Source organism: Eschscholzia californica, unplaced genomic scaffold (genome assembly GCF_041429995.1).
Source record: "Eschscholzia californica isolate CP2 unplaced genomic scaffold, dmEscCali1.0.p SCAF_5, whole genome shotgun sequence".
Taxonomy (NCBI): Eukaryota; Viridiplantae; Streptophyta; class Magnoliopsida; order Ranunculales; family Papaveraceae; genus Eschscholzia; species Eschscholzia californica.
The window spans coordinates 32,533,525-32,557,735 of NW_028238472.1; the positions used below are offsets into that span (position 1 = coordinate 32,533,525).

A 24,211-nucleotide genomic window follows, 5' to 3' on the forward strand; every position below is an offset into this window, starting at 1 on the left:
TAAAAGTAAATAATAATTTGGAGGGCTCCATCGGGATTTAGTCATTTAGAGAAAGAAAGAACGACGGGTCTATATCGTCACAAAAGTGACGAACGAAACTTGGTAGATATACAACAGTGATAACTATATCAAAATTCCGGTCAAAATAGGTATCCTATCAGGATTTAGTCATTTAGAGAAAGAAAGAAACCCCACTAAGAAAATAAACAAACTATTTTATAGTGGAAGGAGGCCCACTCATGCCATTAGATTTGATTAGTGGGCCCACGAAGGGAGGCCCACAAACAAAACGACTTAATTTTTTAGGTTTTGTAATTTTGTTAGTTTTTCGACCAAAACTTGGGAAACTTGAAGGAGGAAGAAGGTTCGGCAATGGCGAAAGTAAGAAGAATGAGGTCCAATGAGTAAGTTATATCTCATTTACCTAATATCAGTTGTTCGATTTTGATCACATTTCATTACTATCAATTTTTGGTTCAAAAATGTAATTTACAGAGTACCTTTGTCCACTGAGATTGTTAATTTGATGAAAGTTGCATCGCTTAATTGATTGGTTATGAACGATTTCGTAATTCCTACTCTACAAAGGGTAATGGATAAAGGGAAACCGGCACACTCTTCCCTCTCTAATGCGACAGTGGATGATTCGAGTAACGACCAAAATTTAAGTTATTCGTCGGGAGATTGTATAGTTTGTTCAATTCAGTGTGAATACGAAACTTACAACGCGTATCTTACGACAAGCTTCTTCATTGATCCTCACGATATGCAGTATATGGCATACATCATTATCTTAAAGCTCAACGGGTCGTTATCCGAGCTTTCAAGCGAGGAAAAAGGGAAACGATGCTTATAAAGCATCGCTAAAAGTTGTGGAAAAATATTGTCCGCGGTTCCTCTAAGAGTTGCCGTCAAATGCTGGAAAGGAATTTTAGGTCCAGACTATGCCTCAGAGATTATTTTGGATGCCACTAACGAGACCGTTCTCGAAGTAGGAACGATTTTCTATGTGACATTCGGATTCAGTGATGTGGAAGCATTCACTAAAGATTTACCAATAGCAATCACTCTATGGGTTTCTGATACAGTTGTCCTGACAAAAGAAGGTCGGGAAATTGTAACTGAAAGTGCTCGAAAGACATAGAAAAGGTTACCTACGCATTTCCAACAGAATTTTCGAAAGAGGGAATCAAAGAGACTGCTACAAAAAAGTCGGATACTGCGATAGAGTCTCTCGTCACTCAAGAAGACGCAACAATTACACTATTAAGTCTTTGTATCCGACAACCTTTGGAGGGAAGGACGACAACCTAGGTGGTACATTAACAACTTATTTAAATGGGTTCCGCTTTTTAACATCCAAGCCAGATAAATGGGTCGAAATTCTGTTTTAGAATATTAAACGCGCTTTAGGAGGAGATTCTTCTCCACTTCTACATGCGCAATCCAACAATAGTTGGAAAAACAATGACAAATGATGTTCAGTTTTACTTTAAACTACGCCGACCCTTGAAAAGCAACAAAACATCAGGGAGAAAAATAGAAGTGGAGAATTTTGTTAAGCAAGTAAATGCCCTCTGGAAACGTAAGGGTCTTGCTAATAGATTTGCGCAACCGCAGAGGAAATTAGGATTTCACGGGAAATATAAAAAGCGACCAACCTTTATCCTTACAACTGAGGATTGCTTTGTAAAGATTAACCGGGAGCCTTTCCATTATCCTTTATAGAGCATCAATTATCAATATTCAAATTCCGATCAAAATAGGTTTTGTAATTTTGTAAGTTTTTCGACCAAAACTTGGGAAACTTGAAGGAGGAAGAAGGTTCGGCAATGGCGAAAGTAAGAAGAATGAGGTCCAATAAGTAAGTTATATCTCATTTACCTAATATCAGTTGTTCGATTTTGATCACATTTCATTACTATCAATTTTTGGTTCAAAAATGTAATTTACAGAGTACCTTTGTCCACTGAGATTGTTAATTTGATGAAAGTTGCATCGCTTAATTGATTGGTTATGAACGATTTCGTAATTCTTACTCTACAAAGGGTAATGGATAAAGGGAAACCGGTTTCACACTCTGCCCTCTCTAATGCAACAGTGGATGATTCGAGTAACGACCACAATTTAAGTTATTCGTTGGGAGACTGTATAGTTTGTTCAATTCAGTGTGAATACGAAACTTACAACGCGTATCTTACGACAAGCTTCTTCATTGATCCTCACGCTATGCAGTATATGGCATACACCATTATCTTAAAGCTCAAAGGTCGATATCCAGGCTTTGAAGCGAGGAAAAAAGGCAAACGATGCTTATAAAGCATCGCTAAAAGTTGTGGAAAAATATTGTCCGGAGTTCCTCCAAGAGTTGTTGTCAATTGCTGGAAAATGAATTTTAGTTCCAGACTATGCCTAAGAGATTATTTTGGATGCCACTAACGAGACCGTTCTCGAAGTAGGAATGATTTTCTATATGACATTCGGATTCAGTGATGTGGAAACATTCACTAAAGATTTACCAATACCAATCACTCTATAGGATTCTGATACAATTGTCCAAACAAAAGAAGGTCGGAAAGTTGTAACTAAAAGTTGCTCGAAAGACATAGAAAAGGTTACCTACGCATTTCCAACAGAATCTGCGAAAGAGGGAATTAGAGAGACTGCTACAAAGAAGTCGGATACTGCGATAGAGTCTCTAGTCACTCAAGAAGACGCAGCAATTACACTATTAAGTCTTTGTATCCGACAAACCTTTAGAGGGAAGGACGACAACCTAGGTGGTATATTAACAACCCATTTAAATGGGTTCCTCTTTTCAACATCCAAGCCGGATAAATTGGTTGAAATTCTGTTTCAGAATGTTAAACGCGCTTTCTTCCAACTAGGCGAGGAAGAGATTCTTCTCAACTTCTACATGCGCAATCCAACAATAGTTGGAAAAACAATGACGAATGATGTTCAGTTTTACTTTAAACTACGCCGACCGTTGAAAAGCAACAAGACATCAGGGAGAAAAACAGATGTGGAGAATTTTGTTAAGCAAGTAAATGCCCTCTGGAAACGTAAGGGTCTTGCTAATAGATGAGCAACCCCAGAGGAAATTAAGATTTCAAGGGAAATATAAAAAGCGACCAGCCTTTATCCTTACAACTGAGGATTGCTTTGTAAAGATTAACCGGGAACCTTTCCATTATCCTTTATAGAGTAGGAATTACGAAATTGTTCATAACAAAACAATTATGCGATGCAGCTTTCATCAAATTAACCATCTGAGTGGACAAAGTTACTCTATGAATTATATTTTTTAATCAAAAATTGATGGTAATGAAATGTGATCAAAATCGAACAACTGATATTAGGTAAATGAGATATAACTTACTCATTGGACCTCCTTTTTTTTACATTCACCATTGCCGAACCTTCTTCCTCCTTCAAGTTTCCCAAGTCGAAAAACTTAAAAATAACAAAATCTAAAAAACTAAATCGTTTTGTTGGTGGACTTCCCTTCGTGGGGCCACTAATCAAATTAAACGCCCTGAGGGAGACTCCTTCCGCTATAAAATAGTTTGTTTATTTTCTTAATGGGCCTTCTTTCTTTCTCTAAATGACTAAATCCTTAGAGGATACCAATTTTGACAGGAATTTTAATACTCATATAGTTATCACTGTTGCATATCTACCAAGTTTCGATCGTGCATCCTATCACTTTTGTGACGATCGATATAGACCCATTCGTTCTTTCTTTCTCTAAATGACTAAATCCTTATTGGGCTTTTTCTTTTGTTGGAGATCTACCAAATTTCGTTCGTGCATCCTATCACTTTTTTGACGATATAGACCCGTTCGGTCTTTTAAGAATTTATATATTTATGAGATATTGAATCTTACATATTTAGTTTAGGGTCTCCATATCATTAGATTATAATTAAAGAAAGCTCCATCAGGATTTAGTCATTTAGAGAAAGAAAGAACGAACAGGTCTATATGGTCACAAAAGTGACGAACGAAACTTGGTAGATATACAACAGTTATAACTATATGAATATTAAAATTCCGGTCAAAATAAGTATCCTATCAGGATTTAGTCCTTTAGAGAAAGAAAGATACCCCCATTAAGAAAATAAACAAACTATTTTATAGCGGAAGGAGGCCCACTCATGCCGTTAGATTTGATTAGTGGACCCACGAAGGGAGGCCCACAAACAAAACGACTCAGTTTTTTAGGTTTTGTTATTTTGTAAGTTTTTCGACCAAAACTTAGGAAACTTGAAGGAGGAAGAAGGTTCGGCAATGGCGAAAGTAAGAAGAATGTGGTCCAATGAGTAAGTTATATCTCATTTACCTAATATTAGTTGTTCGATTTTGATCACATTTTATTACTATCAATTTTTTATTAAGAAATGCAATTCACAGAGTACCTTTGTCCACTGAGATGGTTAATTTGATGATAGTTGCATCGCTTAATTGTTTGGTTATGAACGATTTCTTAATTGCTACTCTACAAAGGATAATGGATAAAGGGAAACCGGTTTCACGCTCTGCCCTCTCTAATGCGACACTTGATGATTCAAGTAACGACCAAAATTTAAGTTATTCGTCGGGAGATTGTATAGTATGTTCAATTCAGTGTGAATACGAAACTTACAACGCGTATCTTACGACAAGCTTTTTCATTGATCCTCACGACATGCAGTATATGGCATACATCATTATCTTAAAGGTCAACGGGTCGTTATCCGAGCTTTAAAGCGAGGAAAAAGGGAAACGATGCTTATAAAGCATCGCTAAAAGTTGTGGAAAAATATTGTCCGCATTTCCTCTAAGAGTTGCTGTCAAATGCTGGAAAGGAATTTTAGGTCCAGCCTATGCCTAAGAGATTATTTTGGATGCCACTAACGAGACCGTTCTCAAAGCAGGAATGATTTTCTATGTGACATTCGAATTCAGTGATGTGGAAGCATTCACCAAAGATTTACCAATAGCAATCACTCTATGGGTTTCTGATATAGTTGTCCTGACAAAAGAAGGTCGGAAAATTGTAACTGAAAGTGCTCGAAAGACATTGAAAAGGTTACATACGCATTTCCAACAGAATTTGCGAAAGAGGGAATCAAAGAGACTGCTACAAAAAAGTCGGAAACTGCGATAGAGTCTCTCGTCACTCAAGAAGACGTAACAATTACACTAATAAGTCTTTGTATCCGACCAACCTTTGGAGGGAAGGAGGGCAACCTAGGTGGTACATTAAAAACCCATTTAAATGGGTTCCGCTTTTCAACATCCAAGCCGGATAAATGGGTTGAAATTCTGTTTTAGAATGTTAAACGCCTTTCTTCCAGCTTGGCGAGGAGGAGATTCTTCTCCACTTCTACATGCGCAATCCAACAATAGTTGGAAAAACAACGACGAATGATGTTCAGTTTTACTTTAAACTACGTCGATCCTTTAAAACCAGCAAGACATTAGGGAGAAAAACAGATGTGGAGAATTTCGTTAGGCAAGTAAATGCCCTCTAGAAACGTAAGGGTCTTGCTAATAGCTTTGAGCAGCCCCAGAGGAAATTAGGATTTCACGGGAAATATAAAAAGCGACCAGCCTTTATCCGTACAACTGAGGATTACTTTGTAAAGATTAACCGGGAGCCTTTCCATTATCCTTTATAGAGTAGGAATTACGAAATCGTTCATAACAAAGCAATTATGCGATGCAACTTTCATCAAATTAACCATCTGAGTGGACAAAGGCACTCTGTGAATTACAAATCAAAAATTGATAGTAATGAAATGTGATCAAAATCGAACAATTGATATTAGGTAAATGAGATATAACTTACTCATTGGACCTCCTTCTTCTTACTTTCGCCATTGCAGAACCTTCTTCATCCTTCAAGTTTCCCAAGTTTTGGTCGAAAAACTTAAAAAATAACAAAATCTAAAAAACTAAATTGTTTTGTTCGTGGGCTTCCCTTCGTGGGGCCACTTATCAAATTAAACGGCCTGAGTGAGACTCCTTCCGCTATGAAATAGTTTGTTTATTTTCTTAATGGCCTTTCTTTCTTTCTCTAAATGACTAAATCCTTATAGGATACCAATTTTGACCAGAATTTTAATATTCATATAGTTATCACTGTTGCATATCTACCAAGTTTCGATCGTGCATCCTATCACTTTTGTGACGATCGATATAGACCCGTTCGTTTTTTTTCCTCTAAATGACTAAATCTTTATTGGGCTTTTTCTTTTGTTGGACATCTACCAAGTTTCGTTCGTGCATCCTATCACTTTTTTGACGATATAGACCCGTTCGGTTGTTTAGGAATTTGGATATTCATGAGATATGGAATCATACATATTTAGTTTAGGGTCTCTATATCATTAGATTATAATTAAAGAAAGCTCCATCGGGATTTAGTCATTTAGAGAAAGAAATAACGAACGGGTCTATATCGTCACAAAAGTGACGAATGAAACTTGAACGAAACTTGGTAGATATACAACAGTGATAACTATATGAATATCAAAATTCCGGTCAAAATAGGTATCCTATCAGGATTTAGTCATTTAGAGAAAGAATGAAACCCCATTAAGAAAATAAACAAACAATTTTATAGCGGAAGGAGGCCCACTCACGCCGTTAGGTTTGATTAGTGGGCCCACGAAGGGAGACCCACGAACAAAACGACTTAGTTTTTTAGGTTTTGTTATTTTATAAGTTTTTCGACCAAAACTTGGGAAACTTGAATGAGGAATAAGGTTCGGCAATGGCGAAAGTAATAAGAATGACGTCCAATGAGTAAGTTATATCTCATTTACCTAATATCAGTTGTTCGATATTGATCACATTTCATTACTATCAATTTTTTATTAAAAAATGTAATTTACAGAATACCTTTGTCCACTGAGATGGTTAATTTGGTGAAAGTTGCATCGCTTAATTGCTTGGTTATGAACGATTTTGTAATTCCTACTCTAAAAGGATAATGGATAAGGAGGAACCGGTTTCACACTCTGCCCTCTCTAATGCGATAGTGGGTGATTCGAGTAACGACCAAAATTTAAGTTATTCGTTGGGAGATTGTATAGTATGTTCAATTCAGTGTGATACGAAATTTACAACGCGTATCTTACGACAAGCTTCTTCATTGATCTTCACGATAGGCAGTATATGGCATACACTATTATTTTAAAGCTCAATAGGTCGCTATCCGTAAATGCCCTCTGGAAACATAAGGGTCTTGCTAATAGATTTGAGCAACCCTAGAGAAAATTAGGGTTTCATGGGAAATTTAAAAAGCAACCAGCCTTAATTCTTATAACTGAGGATTGCTTTGTAAATATTAACCGGGAGCCTTTCCATTATCTTTTGTAGAGTAGCAATTACGAAATCGTTCATAACCAAGCAATTAAACGATGCAACTTTCATCAAATTAAATATCTCAGTGGACAAAGGTACTTTGTGAATTACATTTTTTAATCAAAAATTGATAGTAATGAAATGTGATCAAAATTAAACAACTGCTATTAGGTAAATGAGATATAACTTACTCATTGGACCTCCTTCTTCTTACTTTCGCCATTGCCGAACCTTCTTCCTCCTTCAAGTTTCCCAAGTTTTGGTCGAAAACTTAAAAAATAACAAAACCTAAAAAACTTAATTGTTTTGTTCGTGGGCCTCCCTTCGTGGGTCCACTAATCAAATCTAACGGCCTTATTGGGACTCCTTCCGCTATAAAATAGTTTGTTTATTTTCTTAATGGGACTTCTTTCTTTCTCTAAATGACTAAATCCTGATATGATACCTATTTTGACCGGAATTTGAATATTCAAACAGTTATCACTGTTGCACATCTACCAAGTTTTGTTCGTGTGTCCTATCACTTTTGTGACGCTATAGACCCGTTCTTTTTTTCTTTCTTTAAATGAATAAATCTTGATGGGGCTTTTTTTTGTTGGATATCTACCAAGTTTCGTTCGTGCATCCTATCACTTTTTTGACGATATAGACCCGTTCGGTCTTTTAGGAATTTGGATATTCATGAGATATGGAATCTTACATATTTAGTTTAGGGTCTCCATATCATTAGATTATAATTAAAGAAAGCTCCATTACCATTTACTCATAAAAAAACGAACAAACGGGTCTATATCGTCACTATAGTGATAGGGCGCACGAACGAAACTTGGTAGATATGCAACAATGATAACTATATGAATATTCAAATTCCGATCAAAATAGGTATCCTATCAGGATTTAGTCATTTAGAGAAAGAAAGAAGTCCCATTAAGAAAATAAACAAACAATTTTATAGCGGAAGGAGGCCCACTCAGGCCGTTAGATTTGATTAATGGCCTCACGAAGAAAGGCCCACGAACAAAACGACTTAGTTTTTTTTAGTTTTGTTATTTTTTTAGTTTTTCGACCTAAACTTGGGAAACTTGAACGAGGAAGAAGGTTCGGCAATGGCGAAAGTAAGAAGAATGAGGTCCAATGAGTAAGTTATATCTCATTTATCTAATATCAGTTGTTCGATTTTGATCACATTTCATTACTATCAATTTTTGATTAAAAAAAATGTAATTTACAGAGTATCTTTGTCTACTGAGATGGTTAATTTGATGAAAGTTGCATCGCTTAATTGCTTGGTTATGAACGATTTTGTAAATCCTACTCTACAAAGGATAATGGATAAGGGAGAACCGGTTTCACACTCTGCCCTCTCTATTGCGACAGTAGATGATTCGAGTAACGACTAAAATTTAAGTTATTCGTCGAGAGATTGTATAGTATGTTCAATTCAGTGTGAATACAAAACTTACAATGCGTAGCTTACGACAAGCTTCTTCATTGATCCTCACGATATGCAGTATATGTCATACACCATTATCTTAAAGCTCAACAGGTCAATATCCGGGCTTTGAAGCGAGGAAAAAAGGCAAACAATGCTTATAAAGCATCGCTAAAAGTTGTGGAAAAATATTGTCCGGAGTTCCTCCAAGAGTTGTTGTCAAATGCTGGAAAAGGAATTTTAGGTCCAGACTATGCCTCAGAGATTATTTTGGATGCCACTAACGAGACCGCTCTCGAAGTAAAAAATGATTTTCTATGTGACATTCAGATTCAGTGATGTGGAAGCATTCACTAAAGATTTACCAATACCAATCACTCTATGGGTTTCTGATACAGTTGTCCTAACAACAGAAGGTCAGAAAGTTGTAACTGAAAGTTGCTCGAAAGACATAGAAAAGGTTATGTACGCATTTCCAACAGAATTTGCGAAAGAGGGAATCAAAGAGACTGCTACAAAGAAGTCGGATACTGCGATAGAGTCTCTCGTCACTCAAGAAGACGCAGCAATTACACTATTAAGTCTTTGTATCCGACCAACCTTTGGAGGGAATGAGGGCAACCTTGGTGGTACATTAACAACCCATTAAAATGGGTTCCGTTTTTCAACATCCAAGCCGGATAAATGGGTTGAAATTCTGTTTCAGAATGTTAAACGCGCTTTCTTCCAACTAGTCGAAGAGGAGATTCTTCTCTACTTCCACATGCTCAATCTAACAATAGTTTGAAAAACTACGACGAATGATGTTCAGATTTACTTTAAACTATGCCGACCCTTGAAAGGCAGCCAGACATCAGAGAGAAAAACAGATGTGGAGAATTTTGTTAAGCACGTAAATGCCCTCTGGAAACGTAAGGGTCTTGCTAATAGATTTAAGCAACCCTAGAAGAAATTAGGGTTTCACGGAAAATATAAAAAGCAACCAGCCTTTATCCTTATAACTGAGCATTGCTTTGTAAGGATTAACCGGTTCTCCCTTATCCATTATCCTTTGTAGAGTAGGAATTACGAAATCGTTCATAACCAAGCAATTAAGCGATGCAGCTTTCATCAAATTAACCATGTCAGTGGACAAAGGTACTCTGTAAATTATTTTTTTAATAAAAAATTATTGTAATGAAATGTGATCAAAATTAAACAACTGATATTAGGTAAATGAGATATAACTTACTCATTTGACCTCCTTCTTTTTACTTTCGTCATTGCCGAACCTTCTTCCTCCTTCAAGTTTTCCAAGTTTTGGTCGAAAAACTTAAAAAATGAGGAGGAGTAGAGTTGCTAGGAGTGGGTGAGGACTGAAAAATAGAGAGAGCCCTGTTAGGTCGGGAGTATTGTGGCTGGGGTTGATCTCTGTTGGAGTAACTTCTTGAGGAACCTGAGATTTGATACAAGGGACTGAGGAATGTTCAATCATCCGAAAGATGTGGCAAATTGCCTTAAGATACTTGAGATAATTGAAGTTTACAGGTCTTCCACGATCTGTAAAGATAGAATTAAGAGTGGCTAACAAGGGAGTCCGAACATCATACATAAACTGTATTCGAATATAAGAATTGGTAACCATACTGAAGTTCCTAGGTTGAATTTGTAAGATACACCCCATACAAGAGAAAATAATATCAAGATAATGCATGTTCTGGATGGATGATGGGAGACCTGATAGGCTGCACCACATGGGTTCATACAACAGCTCGGGGATCTTCTCTTAGATAGGAAGATCGGCTTGATGCATAACTACCAACATCCCTCAGATATCCAGGGTTTGCCTTGATTAATCTCATTAAGTACTATCAGATTTCTTGGCTTGATAAGAAAGTGATTAGGACCATAAGGGGCTGACACTATGTTGCATTCTCTGAAGAAACGGGATTGAGCAAAGAGATGCTTCCTGATGAAACCTATACCAAAGTCGTATGAGCAACAAAGTCTGGCTACAAAGCCTGAATCTATTTCTAAAAGCTCCTTGTTCCTAGAAGGTTTCGGGTAGGAAATGGTCAGGGTTTCCCTAATCTGAGAGGTTTAGCTGAATTGTCATATGGTTGGAGAGAGAATGGATTTCTTTGTCAGAAGAGGAGGTCGACATTAATAGAGTAGATGGAAGAGGAGAGGGCAAGAGATAGCCACTCAAAAGCAAGCCCCAACATATAAAATATGGAATGAGAAGAGTTACGGTCATGATTATGCCTCGGAACTAAACACATGCAAAACAGACTACACACCTAGCAAGACATCATGAACAAAATATAGACTCCTAGGGGAGATGAAACGAGGAGAGACCAGTAGGCCACTTGTTCGAGATCAAAAGTTTTCACCAGTACAGGAAAGCCTGAAGTAAATAACTATGGGGGTGGAGGCGCATGCAAGGGTTTGGTGGGTAGATCAGCCCTTTAAAGTCGGATTTAGTTAAGACACATGTTCATCAATGAGTATTTTGAGCAAAAAGTAATTATGATTAAGCGTAAAGTTTGAGATACTTCCCTGTTTTCTAGATCTACTCCTACTCACGTTCTGACATTTGATGATCTGCTCTGGTGGTAGCCTCAGTACCTGTCTTTTGTTGTTGTCTTTCGTTGTTGTCTTTTGGGATGTTTGAAGTCTCTAATGAGTGATTAAAGCTCTAATTTGGATTGTTCTGGGCTTTATGAGGTTGAGATTGTGGGAATCAGTGGTTGCATGATTGATTTGGTGGTTGAAGGTTGATGGATTGAGAAGGTTTTTCAGGCGGTTGAGGGTTTCGTTTTGGGGAAAAATGAGGGGGGAGGAGATCACCTGCTGACGTCAGGCAAGACTCTCTCCCTCTCCTAAAAAACCCACCCATCTTTTTGGATGCCACAAAATTGTCAATTTTAACTTTTCGTTCTTGAATTCCCAAACAGCCCTACCCTAGGCTAGGGGTGGGATTCGATCCGGACGAGCGGGAAACGGACACTTACTCAATCGGTCCGGGCGGAACGGGCACAAGTCCTAAGTGCCCATTCGGACATCCGGACAAACCGGGCGGACCGGTCAAGCGGGCACCGGTCACTAATGAACAAATAAAGAAATTTTTATTCAAAATTAAAACGGTTTAGTAACAAAATACAAATTTCTAAAACTCCCATTTTACAATTCGAAAAAGTAAATGAATGCCAAATTAAAAGATAATCATTGAGATTTCTCATGGACCACGATCGGTTATATTCTTCTTCTCATGGGTTACGATCGGTGCATTGTGGATTCTTGGTTTACTGACGAGATATTAAGATTTTGGAGGAGAAAGAGACTAGAGAAGTAGAGAGGCGAAAACAAGATTTAGAAAAGTAATTTATCGGGTTCTATATTTTTACTCTTGAAATCTAACGATTGTAGCTAACCCTACCAATCTAAAGGCTTAAAAAATCAAGCATATAGGCAGGGCGGGTATAACAGGTAGGATAAACGGACGGGTATGGACGGGTTCGGTCGAGCGGACTATATAAGCGGGAGGACTCGGTCGGATTACCTGTTAAGGACTTATGCCCGCGTCCGTCCGCTTAAGCTCAACGGTAGGAATCCTAAAGCTCTATAAAAAGCAAGAGCTTCAATCAATTGATGATGAGGTTTTGGGAGGGTTGAATCAAGGAAGTGAGTTCATTGTTGCCAAAACGATGGGAGGAGGAGCTAAGTCTAGTTCATCAACTGAGGTATACTCTGTTCTCTTCAATTTTTGGTTGGGGGTCCTTCCCTAATTAATATATTTACAGTGGGGTGTTATCTCAAAAGTTATGAGTTATTTTCGTTTTCAGGAAGTCTTGTGTCAAATTTGTGAGATGAAGACTCATGTAGCTTTAAATTGTCTCTTTCTTTACTCGACATGTACGAAGAGAAATTCCGATGACATTCTAAAAGTGATGGTGTCGAGTACTTCAAGAAACCCCGGAAGAAAGTATTTGAGGTGCCAATACCTCAAATGTGAATGTTTTCAGTGGCTAGATGAAGCCATGCTTGAATATCAAACTCAACGTGTGAAACAACATCGAGTAGTGGGTTGCTATGGTTGTGGAGATCCAAATCACTGGAAGAAAGATTGCCCAATGAATAAGGAAATAGGAGAGAAGCAGAGTAATCCTTCCCAAACTCAAATTGTGATCACCACTACCCTTGAAGAGATTTGTAACAAGTCTAACAATGTGAAACTTTGAAGTTAACATTCAATAAAGTTAAAAGTTAAAGTGAAGACATATTTGTAGCAACAACAAAAAAAAAACTAACATTCAAAACATAACCAACTTTTATAGTTCTAAAAGTGCATGTTACATAAACCTAACAAGCCTTAACATAGTTCCTGTTAGATGGACCTAACACATCTTTCAAAAGTTATCAACTTTCCAAACCTACTTTTCTTCATAAAATGATCAACTTTCCTCTTCTTCAATGTTTTTATACCCTGTCCAACTGGGGTTGAGTTGAGTGGTGGATCGTGGTCAAGAAACAACTGTGTTCTTCCTCTTGAATCAAGGTCCCCTTCAATCCACAATGACCATGTTAGCAAATCAGGCGTGCAATGGTCATCGTTGATCACGAGATGAAATGGTCACCGTTAGATTAGATGGAGGATTATACGGGGGGTAGTTTCTCCACGAATCAGGCGTGTGTTTCACACGCGAACCATTTTACGTGAAAATGACGGAAAAAGGGGAATTGAGGGTTAACGCCAGAACACTTTTGATTTCGGGGGTGAAGTCCTAATATCACTAAATAAATGGGGTCTGTGTCAAGTTAACCCTTTTTCTTTCTTTCTAGACTCAACTAAAGAAAGCCCTAAACTCTCACTATACGATCTTCTTCTTCTCTCATTAACTCTATCTCTCTCGTTAACTCTATCTCTCTCTCCAGAGATTTGCCCTAGACGATCTTTATCAGGTGATTTCCTGGATTGTTCTTCTTAGGTAAGTCATCATCTTCTTGAATTTTGGTTAAAGATTTGAAGCAAAATATTTGAATAACTTGCTTAATATGAAAAGGGGCTTCTGGATTTTGGGTTTCAAAATTATTTGAAGATTCAAATTGAAGCTAAACAAAGGCCCATTTTCCCTAATTCAATAAAACCCCTGAAACCCTAGACAAATTAATTTCCTTATATGTTTTGGTTAATTATAATTTTCTGATATATTTTGAACTTAGATGTTGATGGTAATATGGTGAATTGTTTAGAGTTAATTGTTGATACATTTAGCCATGACCATATATGCCTTCAATGTGGTTTTCTAATGAGTTTGTATGGCACGTAGTACACAACAAAGAGGGCAACCAACCTAGACTTCTAATAGACTACTTCGAACCGCAAAAATAAATTATCACGAATTAGAGCAACCTGGCCAAAATTAAAGTCATCGTAAGTTGGTTTATTTTGCTAATGCTGTTTGTTCTCAAATCACTATTTGAGTTCTTAAAGAAACAAGAGGAGGTCAAATTTTAGGCCCAATGTGGGGGAAGTTGTATATACTTGTTCATTTCTGGAATTTCTTATGAATGTGGAACATTGTTTTCTGTGATTCAGAGCAAGTAGAAACACTTGGTCATAAGATGAACTATTGTCTGAAAGTTTCATTAGTTTCGGAAATCGGAACTATATCTGCTTTGTAAGATGAACTATTGTCTGAATGTTTCATTAGTTTCGGAAATCGGAACTATATCTGATTTGTAAAATGAACTATTGTCTGAATGTTTCATTAGTTTAGTACCTGAGGGGCTGCTTCATTTAATGTAACTAACTACATACCTTTTTTGTACCTGCCTGTTGATGAATGGTAGTTTCTTTTTCCCTCTTTCTAATTTCATTTGGCTCTTTTCTTTTCTTCCATACTTGTTGATCTATAATGCAATACCCTCCCTCTATGATAGTAGTAGTAAATTGGGCTCTTCTTAAAACCAATGTAACTTGTTATTTAAATGAATGAATTCTGATTTTAAGTGTGATTTCTATGATTCTTATTATTTCCAGGGACAGTTCTTGTATTCCATAATCTTCTTAGACTCTCACTAATGTTTCTTATGACTCCATTTAATTGTTCTACAATGCCTCTGATTTCGGAATCATGTATTCCAAATCTAGGGTATCTGTCTTCAATAGTGATACGGAAACCGAATAGAGTTTTGAATTCTCGGGTATTTCTACAAATATTTCTACTTTGTGATTTTTTAAATCTAGGGTATTTGTTACAATCTGTTCTAGGGTATTTGTTACAATTTGTGTTTGGGTTTTGTGACTTGTTAGAATTTATAATTTTGGTTCCTACCACTGAAATCTACTCATTACCAGTTACTATACGACTGAAATTTTCTTGTTCTTTTTAATAGTGTGAGACCATAGGACTTGTTAGAAATTATAGTTTTGGTTCTTGATACTGAAATTTCGTCATAATCAATAACTATAAGACTGAAATTCAGTTCCTTTTTAATAGTGTGAGAGTATAATTCATGTAGTTATTAAATCAAACAGTCAGGCCTGATTTCAGAATCATCCTCGATTGTTGTAGTGATTATTGAATTTCTCCTCCTTTTGAACTCTAACCCTAACCGTTCTCTTCCTTCTCTCAATTGAAGGGTTCTTACTTCTTACATATACACTCATGGAGCCTCCATCCCCTGCTCAATTTACAGAAGAATCAAAGGCTATCTTTGCCGAAGGTATAGCCCTAGTTCTTTCCAGATGGGCGTCTCTTCAGATGGCAATTCAAAATGAATGGGGTGGTCGGAATTCTCTTCAGAAATCTCACCAATTAGCTTCTGATATCTTCTCTTGGTTTTTCCAAAGTAAAGGTATTAAGATCTCACTCTCCCTGTCAGCCTTTTTTTTTGTATAGGCAGAACAATTAGGGGTTTTCAGTTCAAGGGTTTTCTTGTAATTGCTTACTTGAAGATTATTATGCATCCTTTTAGGGCAAACAAATACTCTTTATTGATCATACAATTTCGGGTCGTGGGTGTGATTGATTGGCAGATTTTTATATTGATGATTTGGAGGATTTGCTGTTTGAAAACATGAGAATCTTGTTTAATGTAGAGCTTGATGATGGCAGTGAAGAAGAGGTATGCATATGATTGTATGCTATTGGATTAACTTACTTGAAATTTTTTTAACTACCATTTGCCGCGAATATTACTTGATAGAATCATAGAGTAGGGATTTAGCAGTTCAGCTTCAAAATTGATATGCATTTCTCTTTTTTTGAACCTACTCTAAACTCTAACCCCTTAAGGCCTTAATGTTTGGATTGTTTTGAACTGTCAATAAATCATGTTTTACAAGTATTAGCCTTTGGAAAGGTTGTGTTATTCGTTTGTACCTCTTAATTCAGAGTAAATCGAACTCCCGGAGCCAGGGGTTCAACAATTTACTCGCTGAACTTGGGCGAGTCTGGCTGAGGTCTCAAGCCCTAGATAACTCTTTCTTCCTTTGAAAATGAAGCTCGACGAACTAGGGTTTTAATTAAAGAAGTTTTAGAGGGAGCCCCTTGTTTGCTTCAGCAGAATATATATTATCTATAGTGGGAGCTTAAGATTAGAATGCATTATATCCTGGGTCATGACATAATCTTGTTAAGTGTATAGTTTTGGAAGTTATGTTTTGAACTTTGATATGTTATGAATCATTTTCCTTGGACACCTTTTGGTTGGTAGCTTGGTGCAATATAGGGAGGGATAATTAGGCTCACATTCACTGTAAAGGTAACTGTTTGAAGAATTTGAAAGACCTAGATGTTGATTTTTTAATGTGTTTTTGTTTTTTTTGTTGTTTCAATCAGATAGCTGCTGATTTGACGACTATGTATGAAGAGTGTCTTCTACAAACTTATGAGACAGTAATAAGATTAAGGGCATCAAAGACTGGGGCAGAAGCAGTTGCTCGAAGCGGACAGGTACTTAATTATCCTCATGTGTCATATATTGTTGGAATTCTATTCTTTTTCTCTTTACACAAGGTTTCATGGTTGCAAAAATCCTCTATCATTGAACTTTAGTTGTTAGTTACAAAATCGAATTAGAGTCCAAAGTACGTATTTGATGAACTTGTGCTGAATAATGTAAGTCAATTTTACGAATTTGGGAGGCAAGTACCGTCATATGTTGCAGAATGAACGTTACGGAGAGAGAATAGTATGATTGTGTTCTAGGTGACGACTACTGATTATCGGCTGTTTGTTTTGGACTCTGAAGGTTTATCCAAAGACTTGAGGTTTTTGATTTTCACCAAATCAGATCTAAAATCTAACTTGAGGGGCAAATAGACTCGAGTGTGATTCTAGATGTTTGTTTCTATCGGACTCATGATGTCTGACTCGTCAGAATGTCTGATTATGGGTCCATTTGAATCAGAAGATTCAGTTCAGACAATGAGAGAAACAGAAAATTACCACCTTAGTCCGTGACTCGATGAAAAGATATACTAGGTCTAGCTGTTATGCCTAGACTCTAAGGTCCTCGCCCACTTGAGATGATTTCATATACTTGTCAATTTAATTAGAATCTGAGTTTTATATTGTTATGTGCCAGTTGGTAAATGAAGATGAAACTGATGAGAGCTCAGATGATGGTAACGATGCATCCGACATGGTAATGGATGAGCAGAAAGATGTTTCTATAAACAATCAAGTTCCTCCGGTAGAGCAAGCGCCTGCAAAAGCGGATGATGGATGGACTGTGGTACCATCAAGAAAAAATAAGGGAAACCGACGGTGATAGATTGAATCTCGTCGTTGAATCGTTGAAGACTTTTTATCCATCTCTATGGTAACATGCACCCGTTTGTTTGGTTTCAGCTCGGTTTCGTAAATTACTATAAATTATAAAATTTTGAGAGTTATATGTACTACAATTTAATGTTATATTCTGCTTTATTTACATGATCTTTCTTTTCTTTATTGTGTTTTTTACCTTTCAGCTTGGATCAAAGGTGAGAACATCATCTTTATAGTCCGCCAACACCATAGAGCTCTAAAAAATGAAATTTAATCCTATAACTGCATGAGCAAAGATACAACCCCTCAACTACTACACAACTACTCAATTTTGTATAGTGTATTTTCAAAGCGTAATCTAAGGTAGATAAATATTAGAGTTTACATACCCGTACAGATGACACCCCTCGCCACTTCCCACTCGTCTCTCTAGGTGGGTATGACAAGATATCCACATAGACACGGACCGACCCTATGCACACTTACAAAATTTGATAAATATTAGAGTTTACATACCCGTACAGATGACACCCCTCGCCACTTCCCACTCGTCTCTCTAGGTGGGTATGACAAGATATCCACATCGACACGGACCGACCCTATGCACACTTACAAAATTTGAATGCAATTGTGTTCGGGAAAAAAGCTCAATTATCCATTCTTCTATAAAGGAAAAAACCACATCATGATCAAAATCTGAATGCTTTTGACTTGAAAGTAAAGTAACTTGCTCTTGAAGGAAAAACAACTCAATTTTGGTGAAAAATATGAGGGCAAAAACACGTTCCTTTTAGGGGGAATTTCAATTTTTTTCTAGGGTTCCTCACTTCTTCTTTTCTCAACATTCCCACAGAGTGGCTAGCAACTCCCCGTAACTCTCCTTCTATTTCTTCTCAAAACAAGTGACGTTTCATAATTTCACCAAAATATATATCCGCATAAAAGTATTTCAAAAAATTCTCAAATCTTTCGTTTAGTGGTTAGACACACCCTCTAAAATTTGAAGTAATATGATCAAATTTAGCGAAAAATGTTTCTCCCGTGATTTATCTCATGTAATTGAGAGATGAATAAATTAAAGATAGGAGCGTAGAATGATTTAATTTAACTTGTATGGCCTAAGATTGGTTGTATTGCTTATTTAATTTATGTGATATAACGCAATGGGTCTTGGAGCCAAATGTCAATAGAAAAACATCATAATGCTATGCAACTTAAGAATTCACTTGTTGATTGTGGGAGCATTCTAACATTTTAACATTCTTCAAACACCATGAATGAGGGAATTAGGTTCAACAAACGACAGAATAAAAAGATATTAACACGTTCCAGAAGGCCAATTCTTTCTTTTATAGTTTTTCAAATGAGGTGTCCATTACCATCCCAACAATCACCTGCACGTCTTTAACTGGTACGTTCATTTCTACAACCCAACACAACAAAATCTGATCGACTCTACCCCACCATTAATGGCTGCTCTTCAATTCAAATACCCACAACCAGATTGATCACCACTTTAGGGTTTCTACCTAAATATATCATCACATTTAGTAGCAATTTTTGTGGAATTTTCATAAATGGATGAAGAAAATCATTCAGAAGGAAAGTCATTGTTTGAAACCCCAACATGGGCAGTAGCAACTGTAATTACTGGCATGGTTATTATTGGCACCATTGTTAATAGATCTTTAGAACAGATTAAAACTGTAAGTAAATCAACATTCATATTCTTTTATTTTATGGGTTTGGTGTTGTTATTTGATTTTCAATCTTTTTGTTTTGAGCAGTGGTTTGCTTCATCTAGGAGGAAAGCTCTTCTTTCTGCTCTGGAAAAGATCAAAGAAGGTAAAATTATGAGTAATCTAAAATGGGTTTTTTCTATTATGAAATTTTATGTGAAATTTCCAACATATGTTTTTGATTATTTTGGATTTTGTTGGTATCAGAGCTCATGCTATTTGGGCTTCTATCTCTGTTAATGTGTCATTGGACAATTTGGATATCAAAGATTTGTGTAAAATCTTCATCTCTTAGTAGCAGATTCTTCCCATGTACAGTTGAAGCATATGAAACAACACTAAGGCCCCATAAATTATTGCAAATATCAAATTTTCAATCTTTGAATCACTCAGTTTTCATGAAAGTAGAGAATGTGCAGGAAACCCATTTATCTACTCATGAGCTCTGTCCTGAGGTAATAACTAACCCACCATTCCTAATCTTCTTTATCTGGGTTTTAATCTCTATATATAGATGTAAATAAGGTGTGTGTGTGTGTGTGTGTGTGTGTGTGTGTGTGTGTGTGAAAGTGGCATTGATCATTCAATAATCTGAGGAAGTGTTCAATATGGGATTGCCGAGTTTCTAACAATCGGGTCCCTATCTTCACCACCCGAAGGGAGTAGCATGGTTCATGACAATTCCTCTTACTATTGTAGTACAGTTGCCTTTTATAAAGTTGTTCATCCCCAGTTATACTTTTTTCTCATGGTTCAATGTTGTTTGAACAAAACATCAACCTTGGTTGAGTTCGATTTGGAGTTTTAATTCAATTGAGGCGGAGGCCTGTTTATTTGTCGAAGAGAAAATCTTGATTTGATGCAAAACTGTCGACAACATTCGAGGAAATTAACATGTAATCATGTTTCATCAGAATCTATAATTATGCAGGGCCACGAACCCTTCGCTTCATATGAAAGTCTTGAGCAACTTCACCGATTGTTGTTTGTTCTTGGTGTAATTCATGTTACTTACAACTTTGTCACTATCGTTTTGGCCATGATCAAGGTGAGTTTGGAATCTTTTGATTTTCCAAAGCTTAGAGTATAAGGTTTTTTTTCCTGATGTGGTTCTCTGGTTTAGGTTGTTCTTTTTTATTGACATATACAGTAAGTTTTTCTATTTGTTGCAGATACATAGTTGGAAAACATGGGAAAGTCAAGCATTGTCAATGGCTAATGAGGGATTGAAAGGTGAAAATCTTCCTTGTATTGTATACATTTGCTTGATAGTTGAGACCAAAGTTAAAATCTACAAAAATGTCTCTCTGCCCGAAAAAGTGGGCTGGAATCTGAGGTGGACGGTCTGATTTCACCCGGTGGCTTAGAGAAAAAGATACTTCGTTGAAACCGTGAAATCAGGCCCGCCCATCTCAGATTTCGGCCGGACTCCAGCCAAAATTTTCGGGCAGAGTATCAAGGTTTCTTGTATGAATTTCTTTATTTATTTGATCGGTTATCTTAACATGCTCACCCTGATGTTACTTTCCTATATAATTTCTATATTCATATTACCGATTTTCAGGCACTGGAAAGAAGAGCTTTAAGCGTCTTTCAACTTTCGTTTTCCACCATACGTCCCATCCGTGGAGCAAAGACCGCGTTCTCGTTTGGCTGGTACCTTTATATGTTCAAATTCCTATCCCATTATTAGGTTTATTATGTCTTTATTTGGTCTATTACATCACTATCTTTGTTGGTTTTCCATCACCCGTACTTATTTAATAATGTGTGAGGATAGTCCCACATAGACAAAGGGAAATCTCTTGACCAACAATATAATTTCTAAGACCGTTCCACTCAATTCCAAATGGTTGTGAGTCCGAAAAAAACTTAGTGTGGTATCAGAGTTAGAGCTGCACGTGATAGAAACAATGTCACACATGCTCTACGTCTGTAACACCAGCCAACAGAAGGACACATGTTAGGGACTCTGGTCCAAAGGACATCATTCGTAGACAGAGGAACGTTTCGTGACCAACAAAACAACATCTAGGGCCTCTTTGCTCATTGCCTAATGGATTTGAGTTGGATCTCCACAAGCTGAATAATATGTTCGTATGTTTAACTGTATACCAGACTTTATATCAATTTCATGAATCAGGCTCTCGGAGCACATACTACTTCATTATATTTTCTCTTGTTCACTTTGTATGGTTGGTGTGGCCAGAATAATTCAACTTAAAGAACTTTGTGCAGCTTTGCTTCAGCCGGCAATTTTGGAGTTCCATCAATAGAGCCGACTATATGGCACTTCGCTTGGGCTTTCTTACAGTAAGACTTCGTATCCATTATAGTATAACTTGTTAAAGCAATCCTCTTTCAGCATGAATGACATCTTCTTTAGTATTTTCTTTATTATGTTAGATTCATTATTCTTATTCTTATTAATTCTCTTTCAACTTTAAATTGTTGTAGAATCACGAACTTCATCCGTCATATGATTTCCATAATTACATGCTTAGGAGCCTAGATGATGAATTCCGTGATATTGTAGGCATAAGGTACCACTCTATTTTCACTCTTCGCCTACCACATAAATCTTTTGCTATTTGGTAAAATAAAATGATCCCAAACTTTGACAGACGAGCTAAGTACATTACTTAATAACTATTTCTTTCGCCAGTGTGCCGCTTTGGGTGTATGCCATATTTTGCATTTTTATAAATTCCCATGGTAACTTCCTGTAAGCTTGTCCTCCTCTCTCTCTCTCTCTCTCTCTCCTGATTTGATAGATACGCTGGTCGGTTCTTCTAAGGCATTTTATTTCCCCGTATTTCAGGGACCTACGCCTACTTTTGGCTTTCATTTACTCCAGCTATTGTAAGTCTAACCTTGCTTAAGCTTTCTCAGGTCTATGAATGTTGTAATTTATTCCTCTGATCAGTTTCTTTGTCCCTTTGCCATTATTATAAAAGTTAATCCTTCTGGTTGGTACAAAACTGCACCATATAGTGGTAAAACTGGCTCTTGAAGTGGAAGACTCAAACCCATGCAGTGGAAATCAGTTTAACCTAAGAGACGAACTTTTTTGGTTTGGAAAACCCAAACTCTTGTTATGGCTAATACAACTTATCTCATTTCAGGTGAGTGGAAGCAAAATCGTTCTTCGAATAATTTGAAACTTCCTCTTAACAAAGTTCTTATCTTTTCATGGGCTTCTTATTTTGCAGAATGCATTTGAAATGGCGACATTTATTTGGTCCTTGGTAAGAATTTGCTGATATTAATACAATATTTCATAAAATGGGTACCACCATAGGCAGAGCCACAAGTAAGCTAGGCCTAGGCTTGCCTACTAATGGTTCCTGTAGTCCTGTTGAGAGGCCAAACATGTGTATATTGGTTACCGGGGTCAGTCTGTCCATTAGAGTAGCCTACATAACCTTCCCTCAATCAAGATTTGTGGTTTGGCCCTTGGGTACCACCACACACCAAAATCAGTGGATCAAAATTGGTTGTTTGGGTTGTTTACAAGTAATGTTTGCACAAGATAATCTGCAACATGCTGACTTACTCCTTTTTTTTTTGGTTCAGTGGGAAATAAGAGGCCCTTCTTGCTTCATGGAGAATCGGCTGTTTCTTGTTATACGCTTGATATCTGGGTAACTTCTATATAATGCCCCAATGCTCGTTTCTAGAAGTTTTTGTGATGAACCGGTAGGAATCTAGAAATTTCTGAGTTTCTTGTAATATCCAACATCGCTTGGGGGACAAAACCTTTTACCCAGTGGGTTTGGGCCTAAGTTGTAAAAGTGGGGACAATGTTGATACTGTTAGTGCTGGGGTTTAATTTTTTCTGTTCTCGAGCTTGATTTTTGAGTTATGTAAGTCATACCCATAATATATAGAAGAAGCCGAAAGAACGTCGGTAAGACTATAAATTTGATATTCTTATTGATTGTTGGTTTTGTAGGATTACATTCCAATTCTGGTGTAGTTTCATCACGTTCCCACTATACGTTATCGTTACTCAGGTTTGAACTTTATCCTTTTTTAACTTGATTTCTATGTACTAAATGCATGAATTATCTCCTTATTGTCACTGGTTTTACTCCATTTAGATGGGATCGAAGTTTAAGAAATCAGTTGTTTCTGAAAATATACGAGAATCACTGAAAGAGTGGCAAAATAGAGCGAAAAATTTGAAACAAAATCAGGAGAAAGCGATCCTTTCGACTGAAACATCTTGTGCTTCTACCGAGTCCACGAAGGACGAGATAGACAGAAGGAATGGTCATCCCTCGAGTAGCATTCTTACTAGCTCAATCAAACCAGTCATTCTCACAGAAGGTGAAAATTGTGAAATATCTCCAGATGATCCAGAGGTTTCACATAGTTCTGGTCTTACGTGTGACAGTTCTGAATCCTCTGATGTAGATGATAAAAGTAGAAAAGATGAATATTCTTTTCTTCCACTTTAGCAATGTTTCGATTTTCATTTTGCTAAAGGATGTAATTCTCAATTGTACTTCCTGCTAATCATTTCATTACTTCCCAGATAGTACTGGAAAAAATCTTCTCTTTGTAGTACATTCAAGCTCTCACTTATTGTACCTGGATAATCTGGTAATCGTACTCTAAATTTTGGCAATCATTTTTTTTAAATTTTGATTTGGTGGGTGGAAATAAAATTTGATTAGCAGGAATGGCGTTAAAAAGTAATGGTCTTGCTGCTCTTGCACACGGTAGGAGGGCTTGTCTCTTCTTTATATTAACTCATTCATCCATATACTTACTTTGATTGTCTTATAGTTCTCCATTCTCTCTTTTAAAGTTATTATTATTATTGTTATAATTATTATTATGAAAGTTCTCTCTTTTAAAGTTATTATTATTATTATTGTTATAATTATTATTATTATGAAGAGAGAATACCAAAAACA

At 36.8% G+C, this 24,211-nt stretch overlaps 2 protein-coding genes across 10 annotated transcripts; both read left to right on the forward strand.

Moving 5' to 3' along the window:
• The first annotated feature begins 13,286 nt into the window (after positions 1-13,286).
• On the forward strand, positions 13,287-17,713 carry LOC147538659 (uncharacterized). Of its 4 annotated transcripts, none has more exons than XM_086643653.1 (5): positions 13,287-14,480; positions 14,543-15,628; positions 15,810-15,898; positions 16,615-16,728; positions 17,363-17,713. In XM_086643653.1, the coding sequence occupies exons 2-5, from the start codon at positions 15,439-15,441 to the stop codon at positions 17,546-17,548; spliced, it is 579 nt and encodes a 192-aa protein (XP_086499779.1). In that variant the 5' UTR covers positions 13,287-14,480; positions 14,543-15,438; the 3' UTR covers positions 17,549-17,713. The 4 variants fall into 4 exon arrangements, with proteins under 4 accessions (XP_086499779.1, XP_086499777.1, XP_086499780.1 ...); XM_086643651.1 differs by having other exon boundaries at positions 13,598-13,755; positions 15,413-15,628; XM_086643654.1 differs by having other exon boundaries at positions 13,620-13,729; positions 15,413-15,628.
• Positions 17,714-18,732: 1,019 nt separating this feature from the next.
• Positions 18,733-23,919, forward strand: LOC147538660 (MLO-like protein 4). Of its 6 annotated transcripts, none has more exons than XM_086641595.1 (15): positions 18,733-19,253; positions 19,335-19,392; positions 19,494-19,741; positions 20,218-20,334; positions 20,459-20,519; positions 20,851-20,942; positions 21,525-21,599; positions 21,744-21,829; positions 21,952-22,011; positions 22,108-22,148; positions 22,281-22,411; positions 22,499-22,534; positions 22,863-22,930; positions 23,242-23,302; positions 23,390-23,919. In XM_086641595.1, exons 1-15 carry the CDS (start codon positions 19,125-19,127, stop codon positions 23,747-23,749), a joined length of 1,623 nt encoding a protein of 540 aa, XP_086497721.1. In that variant the 5' UTR covers positions 18,733-19,124; the 3' UTR covers positions 23,750-23,919. The 6 variants fall into 6 exon arrangements, with proteins under 6 accessions (XP_086497721.1, XP_086497720.1, XP_086497722.1 ...); XM_086641594.1 differs by having other exon boundaries at positions 21,952-22,001; positions 22,244-22,411; XM_086641597.1 differs by having other exon boundaries at positions 18,946-19,253; positions 19,605-19,741; positions 21,952-22,001; positions 22,244-22,411.
• The last annotated feature ends 292 nt before the right edge of the window (positions 23,920-24,211 follow it).